General features: G+C 38.0%; 1 protein-coding gene across 1 annotated transcript in view; it reads left to right on the top strand.

Moving 5' to 3' along the window:
• Positions 1 to 13,078, top strand: part of IL1RAPL2 (interleukin 1 receptor accessory protein like 2) — a 1,181,612-nt gene that overhangs the window by 663,046 nt on the left and 505,488 nt on the right. The window contains exon 5 of the mRNA XM_070785442.1: positions 12,695 to 12,848. Within this exon, the coding sequence (XP_070641543.1) occupies positions 12,695 to 12,848 (154 nt within the window). The remainder of the gene's footprint in view (positions 1 to 12,694; positions 12,849 to 13,078) is intronic.

Consider the following 13,078-nt stretch of genomic DNA (forward strand, 5'->3'; position numbering starts at 1 on the left):
AGTATATGTGTTGCATGATCCTTTTCTCAGTCTTCTTTTCAAATATATATGTAATATTTAAACTTATTTCTTTTCCAACCATCCTGTTATGGCAGGCCATTGAGGACTATTCTTCCATGCCTGCACCTAGTCACAGCTGGACAGGAAGGTAGAGATGGCTCCTTTGCTACTGGGGCGTGTTCAGAAAGATGAGTGAGTAGATCTATCCTGGTTGTCCTTGGAATGTAAAGAGACACGTGTTAGGGGTCTGAAAGTCCTTTATCTGAACTCTTTTAGTTGGCAAAAAGAAGTGAAAAGAGATGCTACACTTTTAGCACTTCCTCTTGATGCTATGAATGGGCTTAGATATTAGAACAGAACATACAATGATGTCAGTGCTTTTAGAAATATTTTTGAAATGAGAGGTAAAGATTATTTTCTTTACTGAGCTAAGAACACTAGAACAACCTAATTATTCACTGAGAACACTTGACACAAGAGTGTAGAGTCCCTTTATCCCATCTCTAAACAAAAGAATTCCCTAACCTTAGTAGGACATTAGCGATGAAAATACAAATACATATCTTAGGGTAAAACACACATCTATGTAATTAGTTTCCTCAGTTGATAAAAGGCTGATGTTAATGTGGTCAAAGTTTGAATCCTTTTCCTTGCCACAATTATCTTAATTTCAGATGTTTGCCATTGGTTATAAATGGAGTGGATAAGGGCATCATAGATCGGTCAGTTTAATTCATTCATTCATTTATTATATATTTATTGGGTACCTACTATGTGCATGTTGATATCTAATTGATTTTTAATAGCTGCATCATAGTTCATAGGCAAGATATAAACTTGGCTTATTCAACCATTTTTCAGATGTATATTCATTTTTTTTCCTAGTTTTTTTTTAAATAGTCACAGTATTTTAAAAAAATCCTTGTAAACATATCCTTCCATTCATGACATACAAGATAGGAATGATCTCTATCAGTACTATTGTTCAACATTGTTTTGGAGGTTCTAGCTGATGCCATAGGAGAAGGCAATGGCACCCCACTCCAGTACTCTTGCCTGGAAAATCCCGTGGATGGAGGAGCCTGGTAGGCTGTAGTCCATGGGGTCGCTAAGAGTCGGACATGACTGAGCAACTTCACTTTCACTTTTCACTCTCATGCATTGGAGAAGGAAATGGCAACCCACTCCAGTGTTCTTGCCTGGAGAATCCCAGGGACGGAGGAGCCTGGTAGGCTGCAGTCCGTGGAGTCGCACAGAGTCGGACATAACTGAAGTGACAGCAGCAGCAGCAGCTGACGCCATAAGAAAATTAAATGAATTATATAAATATTGGAAAAGAAGAGACAAAATAATCTTATTTTTCAGATTTTGTAACAGTATACCAAGAAAACCCAAGAGACTAAACATAAAAAATAGAATCAGTGAGATCATTTGATAAGGTAGCTTAATAAAAACATACAAAATATTTAATGATTTTTATTTTTGTCAGTAATAATCAATTAGACATGTAAAGGAAAAAATGAAATTGTCCCATTTATAACAATAAAAAAATCTATGAAGCATTTTGGAATACCTTTAACAATTATGGGAGGAAACCTATATAAAACTATAATTTTGTTAAAGGACATAAAATATTGTCTAAATCAATGGAAAGGCAGAGCATGTTTCTGCATTGGAAGATCTCAAAAAAAAGATCAGTTATTCCCAATATCATATAAATAATGAATCCCGTTTGCTAAAATATGAATTTTTTAAAAATTAGACAACATAAACATTATAAAATTCATATGTATGTATGAATGTATCAGCTTTGCAAATAAAATTTCAGAAAAAAATCATTAATGAGAAAGGACTTATTCTAACTGATATTGAAATTACTACAAAACAATATCAATTAAAATAATACATTTAAAAATGATAAATAGATCAGTTGAATAGAGAATCCAGAAAATAAATTATGTATATATGAAAATTTAGTGTATAATAACATTTCATTACATGAGTGTGGAGGAGGAATAATAGCTCATTACAAATATATGTGTGTTCTCAGTTGCTTCAGACTCTTTGTGACCCTATGGACTGTAGCCCACCAGGCTCCTCTGTCCATCAGATTCTCCAGGCAAGAATACTGGAATAGGTTGCCATGCCCTCCTCCAGGGGATCTTCCTGACCCAGGGATCAAACCCATGTCCCTTATCTCTCCTACATTGGCAGGCGAGTTCTTTACCACTAGCGCCATCTTTACCACTTATCTTGCTATACATTCTGATAATTTTCCTTTTTTCTTGATGCTAAGTTGGATAATACAAAGTTTTATTTTTTATTTTAATTTTATCTTGTAGTTCAGTATAGTTGATTTATAAAGTTGTGTTAGTTTCAAGTGTACAGCAAAGTGATTTGGTTATACATATACAATCCATTCTTTTTTCATGATACCTATCGATGCATTTTCAAATTCTTTTTCCATATAAGTTGTTGCAGAATGTTAAGTAGAGTTCACTATGCTATACAGTAGGTCACTGTTGATTATCCATTTTATATATAATGATGTGTGTATGTTAATCCCAAATTCCTAATTAATGCCTCATCCTACTTTCCCTTTTCGTAATCATGAGTTTGTTTTCATAGCCTGTGAGTCTATTTCTATTTTCTAAATATGTTCATTTAAGTTTCCCCTGAAAAATCAGCTGATAACCTTATGGGCATTTCCTTGTATGTTATTTGTTGCTTTTTCTTTGTTGCCTTTAATATTTTCTCTCTAAGTTTAGTCAGTTTGATTGTTATGTGTCTCGGCATGTTCTTCCTTGGATTTGTCCTATATGAGACTGTCTGTTTTTCCTGGACTTGAGTGTTTCCTTAGCCATATTAGGGATGCTTTTGGCTTCTACCTCTTCAAACATTTTCTCAGACCCTCTCTTCTCCTTCTGGGACCCCTATAATGCTCATGTTGCTGTGTTTGATGGTGTTGCATGAGTCTCTTAGACTCTCCTCTTGTATTTTCACTCCTTTTTCTTTATTCCATTTCATGGCAGTGATTTTCACCAATCTGTCTTCCAGTTCACTTATTTGTTCTTCTGCTTCATTTATTCTTCTATTGATTCCTTCTAGTTTATTTTTCATTTCAGTTATTGTATTGTTCATATCTGTTTATTTGTTCTTTAAGTCTTCTACTTCTTTGTTAAACATGGCTTGTATCTTGGTTTGTGCCTTCATTCTTTTTCCAAGATCTCTATTCTGAATTCCTTTTCAGGCCGATAGCATATCTCCACTTCTCTTAGTTATTCTTCTGTGTGTGTGTGTGTGTGTGTGTGTGTGTGTGTGTGCAATCTTCCTGGTGCGAATGACTGGTGCCTGCTCGCTGGTGGATGGAGTTAGGTCTTGTCCCTGGTGGGCAGGGCTGTGTCAAGAGACATGTCCAGAGGTGGCTGTGAGCTCATGATGACTTTAAGCAACCTGTCTGTTAATAGATGTGGCTCTGTTCCTACCCTGTTGGTTGTTTGGCCTGAGACATCCCAGCATTGGAACCTGCAGGCTGCTTGAATGGGGCCAGATCTTGGTGCCAAAAGGGTGACCTCTGGAAGAGCTCATACTGATGAACATTCCCTGGGGCCTCTGCACCAGTGTCATTGTCCCTGCAGTAGGTCACAGCTGACCCCTGCTACCCCAGTGAAGTGAAGTCTCTCAGTCGTGTCCAACTCTTTGTGACCCCATGGACTGTAGCCTACCAGGCTCCTCCGTCCATGGGATTTTCCAGACAAGAGTGCTGGAGTGGATTGCCATTTCCTTCTCCAGGGGATCTTCCCGACCCAGGAATCGAAGCCGGATCTCCTGCATTGCAGGCAGACGATTTACTGTCTGAGCCACCAGGGAAGCTACCCCGGGAGACCTTCTAAAACACACCGGGAGGTCTGGCTCAGGCTCCTATGAAATCACTGCTTTGCCCTGGTTCCCCATGCATGTAAAACCTTGTGTGCACCCTCCAATAATGGAATATCTGTTTCCCTCAGTCCTATAGAGCTCCTGTACTCAAGTCCCACTGGCCTTCAAAGCCAAATGCTCTGGGGGCTCTTTCTCCTGACACCAGACCCCTAGACTGGGGAAACTGACATTGGGCTCAGAACTTTCACTCCTGTGAGTGATCTTCTGCCATATAATTATTTTCTAGTTTGGTCACCCACTTGGCAGTTATGGGATTTGATTATATCACAGAAGTTTCCCTCCTATCATCTCATTGTGGCTTATTTGTCTTTGGATGTATTAATAGAATATGCTTTTTGATAAGTTCTAGTCTTTTTTGTCAATGGTTGTTCAGCAGTAAGTTGTGATTTTGTTGTTTTGTGAGAGGCAGTGAACTCAAGTCTTTTTACTCCATCATCTTGTCTCCCAGAAAATCCTGACAATTTTCTTAAAGAGGGAGAAAGGTGGACTTTGCAGACCTCAAAATACCACAGCCCAATTGACCAACACATTTTTTGCTAAAAAAATCGTTTAGCAAAATTCTTGGGGATTTTGAATTCCTTTTAAAAATGTAATATTAATATATGCCTTATTTTGTAACCAGAAAATTACATTGCATCCTTAAAATCTTAATCTATTTTACTAGAATTTTCAAAGATACTTTTATCCAGAAAGAATAAGCTAGGAATACCAGGAAGGCTTCAGTTTTGTGTCCCCTAAAACCACAGGAAGTGATGCAAGGTTTAAGACCCATTCATCCTTGTTTTTATTTTTAGGTATGGTATTAGTCATGGGAAAATGGTTATTTACTATTTGCAAATTATAAAAAATATGGATTGTTGTTGAGGAATGGGTATTTGATATATGCAAAAAGCATCAATATTTGAGTCTGGAGACCTGGATTCTGGTCATTATTATACCATTAATGTGGATGAGTAATTGGATGCCCTTAGGCCTCTATTTCCACCCATATAAACTAGATTTAATAATGTCTGCCATATATCTCTGGAGAAGGCAATGGCAACCCACTGTAGTACTCTTGCCTGGAAAATTCCACGGGTGGAGGAGCCTGGTAGGGTGCAGTCCATGGGGTCGCTAGGAGTCAGACATGACTGAGCGACTTCACTTTCACTTTCCTGCATTGGAGAAGGAAATGGCAACCCACTCCAGTGTTCTTGCCTGGAGAATCCCAGGGACGGGGAAGCCTGGTGGGCTGCCGTTTATGGGGTCGCACAGAGTCGGACACGACTGAAGCGACTTAGCAGCAGCAGCAGCCATATATCTCAGACATATTTTAAAAATCTAATGGCCAAGATCCTTATTTGATATTTGCTGCTATTATAGAAAGGGAAATGTTACATAGGATGGTGGAAATAAAGTTACCCAGGACATCTCAAACTCTAATTGGGAATTTAAGATTGAGGGTTTTTTAAAAGTCACATTATTCTGTATAACCTACAACGTAAATTATATCCTTTTACTTGTGCAATTTGATGTGTTTTGATGAATATATATGCCATAAACAAGATAGAGGGCATTTCTAGCATTCCAGTTTTATCCATGTCCTTTAGTATTCGATACTTTCCTCCCAGCCCCAGTCTTCACTAAAAAGATATGTTTTCTCTTCCAACGGTTTTGTATTTTTCCAGATTGTCATATAAATGGAATAATATGATATGTAGCCTTCTGTGCCTGTCTTCATTCACTTAGTATAATAGATTTGAGATTACTCTGTGTTGTGGTATATATCAATAGTTCATTCATTTTATTGCTGAGCAAGAGTCCAATATTCTGTTGTAGAGATGTACCACTGTTTAACCATTCATGCATTGATGACCATTTGCTTCTGTATTTTGGTGATTAGGAGTAAAGGTTTTAAAGGTTGAGTTTTGACTGTACAATGTCTGGATTTATCAAAATGATATGTTTTTGTCAACTTTTATAATTTTTGACCTGTTTTTCTCTAATTTAACAGGAGTTTGCTCTTGATCTTTCCTAAACTGTTATAAGAATCCAGGCTTAAAAGGGTCTTCCTATATATCCTTAATGACATTAATAACATTCAAGAGATAAAAACAGATCAAAGTTATTTAAAGCTGTTTAAGCAATGTATCTTAAATAATCTGACTACCTTCTATATATCCATTAGAAGATCTTTTAGAAATGCACATTCCATCATAGTATGCCACTACTAAAAGCACTCCAATGACACTATAAACACTAAAAAGTTAGTAGTTTTTTTGTTGTTGTTGAGTATTTACAGAGCCTTACAATCTGTCACACATGTTTATTCATTAGCTAATTCAGTTCTTAGAACAGCTTTATGTGATAGGTTATACAGTGATGGAGCTAGAATTTGAAACTTGACAATGTGCAAATATCTTAAAATGGAATTTAAGTATCTGAGCTTAGACTACTCAGTGCCATTCTCAAGAGATCAAAGCTATTCATATTTTTTGCCATTCCATGCTTTTTCACATCTGAGTGCTTCTACATACATTATCCCCTCTATCCAGTATGTCCTGCTTGCCTGCCTTTTATATGTTGTTCAAAACTCAGCTCATGTGCTTATAGTAGGCTACCTGCACACCAAACCTCTCTGTTCATGCCCAGTCTGGTGTAATCTTGGATAATTCAGCAGTAGAATGTTTTCAAATAATTCTTCTGTTCCTTTCTCCCTTTCTTCTCCTTTTGGTATTACCATTACTTTTATGTTACATCTTATGCTATCATCTTCCTTCCTGTAATATAGGAAAGATAGAGAAGACTGGAGCTGACTATTTCTTCCCCCACTTTAAAGGCTAGAGGAGACTGTATTCCAGGTCTTTCCTGGGCAGACTCTTTGGGTATATTTCAAAATGTTTTACTTTCCCCATCCTTTGTCAGAAGCAAGATTTTTCTCTGATCTTCACGCTGAGAACCTGATGGGGCTCCTGGGGGTGAAACTTACCAAAGGGTGGGTCACCCTCCAAGATTGGGTGCCCATGGATTTTTATTTCTTAAGCTAGTTCACATTTAGTCTACATAAATTAGTCAATTATTCTTTAAGTGTTCCTACCTGTTGCTGGCTCTTGAAGCTACATCTGCTCCCAGTGAACTGCTATTCTTTGTAACCACATGTCTCTTCAGTTTCTGGGACAGTGGCTTTTACTCTGACCTCAGTTACCTGATGGAAATAAAAGAAGTTATTGAGTTTCAGGTTGTTCGGCAATTTTCTTGTTGTTAGGATAGTAGCAACAACTTCCAAGTCCTTTGTATGTCAGATAAGAAACAGTAAATCAACTCTTTCTTTGGAATGACCACTTTGGATTATCTTTTGAAAGGTCTCCAGACTCCTATAGAAATATGAATGACACTAACTCCTAATACTTATTAACATATCCAGATAGATGTGTATGTAATCTGAAAGCTGGATGCTGAGGGTAATAACAATAATAGAATAATTTGCTATTGTTCAGTCACTAAGTTGTGTCTGACTCTTTGTGACTCCCACCCCACCCCCTCCATGGACTGCAGCATGCCAGGCTTCTCTGTCCTTCAGTATCTCCCAGAGTATGCTCAAATTCATCTCCACTGAGTCAGCGATGATATCTAACCATCTCGTCCTCTGTTGTTCCCCCCTGCTCCTGCCTTCAATCTTTCCCAACATCAGGGTCTTTTCCAGTAAGTCAGCTCTTCGTATCAGGTAGCCTAAGTATTGGAATTTCAGCTTCAGCATCAGGCCTTCAAATGAATGTTCAGGACTGATTTCCTTTAGGATTGGCTGGTTGGATCTCCTTGCAGTCCAAGGGACTCTCTCTTCAGCACCATAGTTCAAAATCATCAATTTCTTGGCACTCAGCCTTCTTTATGGCTAATATTTATTGTGTGATTTTTAACATGTGATTTAACATGCTCTGTGTTAGAGAATTTATATGCATTGCTTCATTTAATTCCAATAATTACCCCTATTTAGTATAATATTATTCGGAGACACTCCAGTACTTTTGCCTGGAAAATCCCATGGATGGAGGAGCCTGGTGGGCTACAGTCCATGGGGTTGCTAAGAGTCAGACATGACTGAGCGACTTCACTTTCACTTTTCACTTTCATGCATTGGAGAAGGAAATGGCAACCCACTCCAGTGTTCTTGCCTTGAGAATCCCAGGGATGGGGGAGCCTTGTGGGCTGCCATCTATGGGGTCGCACAGAGTCAGACACGACTGAAGTGACTTAGCAGTAAATATTATTATTATCACCAACTTTTTAAAATATAAATTTATTTATTTTAATTGGAGGCTAATTGCTTTACAATATTGTATTGGTTTTGCCATATATCACCAACTTTTTAAAAAATAGATGAAACACCTGAGACTTAGATTGGTTAAGTAGCATGCTCAAGAACATATAACTTGAGATTACATCCCAAGTATTTGAATATGGAATTTATACTGAACCACTGTGGAGGTACCAACTTTACCATTAGGACTGTGAAGACAGAGAAATAGAGCTTTTGAGGGGGAAAGCTCAAAAGCTTTCTTTTGAGAAACAGAGCTAGGGAGGGGAAAGACTCCCTGCAGTGGGTTATCCTAGGCATTTGGAGTGCAAGTGCAAAATTGATACCCAATTCACCATTGTGTTCCTACCTCTTCAATTTTTAATGTGTAAAGAAAGTTCTGGTTTCCTTCAAATTGTTAGGCAGAAGCCTAGGTGGCTCTGTGGAATATTCCAATCTCCAGAGGAAAGGAGAGAAGTTGGGTCTGAGGGAATGGGTGCTAGGTATTTGAAGAGCACCAGTGTTTATGTGATTGCCTTATGGTTGCACAGATGCTTTGTGTCTGAACTTCAGAATCAGAATAAATATTTAAATGACTCTTCCTGGTATTCTTACCATGAGAAATGAGTCCTGTGCTCTAAAAAGAACTGAAGTAACCATGCCTAACAAATGAAGCTGATGGAAATACACCCGTGGGTGTGATGATGCTCTCTCAGAAACAGACTGTGAATGTAGTGGGGAATATTTCAGTATGGGAACTCCAAGATCCAAATGTGACTGGCAACTTCAAGGGGCTTGGTCCATGGATGTTTCTTTTGAATATCATAGGCTCCCAATATAGCAACTGTTGGCAAGTGACATATGCCATTTGGGAAGGCTAGGAGGAATGGAAGGAAGCTGGGATTTATATTTTTTTCCCTTTTTTTAAACTTTATTTATTTTTAAAATGATTGATGATTGCTTTATAATATTTGTTTGATTTCTGTCATATATCAATTATTTATTTACTTGGCTGTGTCAGGTCTTCATTGCAGCATGCAGGATCTTCATTGTGCAGGATCTTTTGTTGTGGTGTACGGACTCTGGTTGTGGTACAAGGGCTCAGTAGTCGTGGTGCATGGGCTTAGTTGCTCTGTGGCATGTGGGATCTTAGTTCCCCAACCAGGGACTGTATTCCTGTCCCCTTCGTTGCAAGGCAGGTTCTTAACCACTGTACCACCAGGGAAGTGCCAGAAAGCTTCACTTTGAAGGTTGATGTTGACTGAGCAAGGATGTCCTATAGCAAACTGTTCTATGAAGGGGCAACTGGGCCACAAACTGAAGCTGTTTATTAAGCTTAGGGACTTCCAGCCAAACAGTGAAAGCTTCCAGTTGATGAAGTTCAATTTGATGATCTCAAAGGCATTAAATAATAGAGGAATTACACGCTGAAAACAATCTCAGGGGTCTGTTCACATTCCAAACTCTGGTTCTTTGTCCTTGCCTCAGATAAACAACCATCTTGAGACTTGATCTATATGCTGCCCACACTTTGTCTCCCACCAGGTTGTCAGAATAAAACTAAACAGGTCTGGAGGGGAGTGAAGTATGATAATGTTGTCTGTCCAATAGGAAAGAGATGATGGGGATATTAGGGGCAAGACAAAAGCAGCGACAGCAGTAAGCTAGCAGCCAGTCGCCGGGAAGAGATGCTACAAAGAATGGAGTAAAAAACCTGAAGGACTTCTGAAGTTTGATATAGGCATCTACACCTGGGTAGGAGCCAATGAGATAACTTTGTGAAGGATGGCTTGGTCAGTGTAGGATACCATCTATAAGGCTCTTCTGAACAAAATACAGTTTCTCTACCTACTTGCCAGGATTAGTTTTAGAGTGGCCTGTTAGGAGCTATACATTGTCAGTGGGTGAAAGTGTTATGTTGCTGAGGAATGGTTAATCAATAGTGAAGATTTGTTTTTACTTGATTAGTCCATTAGCGCCAGTTTTCATGAAGCAGAGCCAGAGGTTTAGAGGAGATATAATCCAGGATTGCAAATCTTTAGGGATGGAAAGCGTTCTTTGTGCTGGATGACCACTAAGTATAGTGTCACCTGACAAGAGTGTAATGAATAAACTCTAAGCCTCTTGATTCTGGCTGCTCATATGGTAGTGTATAGTATCCCCACATAGTAAAAAACTGAGACCTACAGAAGTTAAGCAAATTTTTCAAGATCTCAGAACTTGGGTGAACCCTAGATTTTAAGCTAGAGCCATCTTGCTCTGAATCCACTTTGCCTTTTCATGTATACTACATTGTCCCAGAAGGCTGGAGACTTGAAGATAACATTTCCCTATGCCACGGTTTTTTTTTAAAAAACTCTATTGGGTACAAAGAATCCTTTACAAGGCTAGATGACAATTTGAAAAGTATTTGGGACTATCTGTGTCTCTCCCAAAGAACATGTGAAGATTCCAGGCTATTCATCAGGAGTTATTTTGTAATTCCTGTACACTCTTTAAATATTAATTCGTGGGGGAAAAACAAAGCAGTATGCAGAGAAAATGAAAATAGAGCTAATTGCACATGGACTCTCCCCAAAAAATGACATTAGAAAATGAAGCCATTTGTCTTTGAATGAAATGAATGTGTGAACTCATTTGCCTGCCCCTATTACTGCTATGTGAAAGTGAAGCGGCTCCATTTTCATTTCCCTTTCCTATCAAAGTTCCCAGAGGGACAATATTTTTGTTTAATGACCTTCAGAATGATTCTTTAGAAATCTGAGGCTATCAGAGTTGGAAGCAATGCGAAAATAATTGTGGATTATTACTGTATGACGGTAGTGGCAGCTGGACTCTTTTTTTTCTTTCTATTCAGTCTTTCTTCTTCATTTTCCCAGAAACCTTATATCCCAAGGTTTAACTCAGAAGCAAATCTCATATAGGTGATAAACCTCGCCAGAATGGTACATAATATAATTTCAGACAGACCCTTAAGTGTTCTTTGGAAAGACCCTAGGGAGTGAGGCAGTTTTATATCTAGACACCCGAGATACTATTACTTTTATTTACTCTCTGACAATGTGTGTGGGTAGTTGTATTGGACATGAAGCAAGTATATCTCTTAAATATTATACCTGTTAACTTAAGTGTCAGTTTTTGTGTTTTGTTGTCCAAACTGCTATCATCACAGAAAAAATTTTGTTACAGTAAAAACTAATAAATGGGTACTCACTCCCCCAAATCACTTTATGAGCATGTGTACACACTCATGCAAAAGCAGTGCTGTGAAGTGAGAGTCAGTACCAATTTTACTTTTGCATCAATATTTAGGATATATGTGCAGAGGGTAGGAGTGAGGGTGGGGAGAAGAAGAGGTAGAAGAGATATTGTATATACCAGGGGGAAAGTAGAATCTGCCTGCAACTATTATTCAGGTCATCTGCCTCATGATAAATTTTTTAATTGCCTTAACTGATTGATCCAGTATTTAAATGATAAAATACTTGACTTTCAATTCAATTCACCCCCTTACAGCTGTCCCCTACACCTTCACCAATCTTTATATAACTTTTGACCACCACTTTTGTTGAACATTTGAGATGTGTGGTAGACAAACTGGAACAATATGTAGAAAGTAGTCTAAGAAAATTATCAAAAGCCAAAGCCACTTGTTTGAATATTCTTACATACTCTGCTATTGTATCTCTGTCAGTCTATGGAAAGGTATTAGCTATTCATTTCTAGTAAATCCAATTCCAGTAGCAACACATTCTTATCAGGAGAGCAAAAGAATTGACCTCAAAAACCAAATCTTATTCTCTGGTCACAGATCACTGAACTCGGAAAGTAAGTGGGTAATTTCTCCATCACCTTACTTCATCAAAGTGTGTCCTTATTTTACCTAGCTATGTTTCTAGAGAATTCCTCAAGCTTAATTTTCTTGACCCCCTTCCCTACCCTCAATTTCCCCACAATAGATGTCTTAACTATGAGGAGAGAGATTTTTGAATGTTATTATTAGTTTTTTACTATAAGAAGTAATGAAATCACTGCCAGTGAAAGCCAATTAGAAGTTTTTAATAATGCCTAAGACTCTCTTGTTGTCTATTATGTTGCTAAGTGAACACTGTCCTCTTAGAACTCTTAGTACATATCCCTGTTATATAGAAAGAACCAGGGCACTAAATGCCATTTAGTGACTGCGCTACCTCTTTTGCATTGGCAGATCTTGTATGCTTTTCTGTTTTTGCAGTGTGTCTTTAAGGACTTTCTTCTATTAGGATCAGGCCTTTAAAGTGTTTCTTAGAATGATAGTTGTGATGTTTCAATTGGATACAAAATGATGCGTTTGTGAGGTATTCTGTTCATTGACATAACTCTAGCTATGTATTGTGAAAACTAAAGAGAAGAGTATAAAAAAGTATAAGTACTAAACTGAGACTACTAAGACTTAGTAATATAATTTTTTTTTTTACTTAATTGAAAACATTTTCTCGGCAGGAATGCAAGCCAAAAATGTGGAGAAGCATCATAATACAGAAAGGAAATGCTCTTCTAATCCAGGAGGTTCAAGAAGAAGATGGGGGAAATTACACTTGTGAGCTTAAGTATGAAGGAAAACTTGTAAGAAGAACAACTGAATTGAAAGTTACAGGTAAGCATTGGTTTTACCAAATCATAGCAAATGAGATTTTTAGTATAATTTGGTACAGGAAGAAAAAGGTTCCAAACAAAGAGTAAACTTGATGTGACTTTAGCATTAGCTACAAATGAAATAGTTGTGAAGGTCACAATTAATAAGTTGTAGTGCTAAGCTCTATGTGGAATCAGTTCAGTCGCTCAGTCGTGTGTGACTCTGTGACCCCATGAACTGCAGCACGGCAG

Source organism: Bos indicus, chromosome X, assembly GCF_029378745.1.
Source record: "Bos indicus isolate NIAB-ARS_2022 breed Sahiwal x Tharparkar chromosome X, NIAB-ARS_B.indTharparkar_mat_pri_1.0, whole genome shotgun sequence".
NCBI classification, from domain to species: domain Eukaryota; kingdom Metazoa; phylum Chordata; class Mammalia; order Artiodactyla; family Bovidae; genus Bos; species Bos indicus.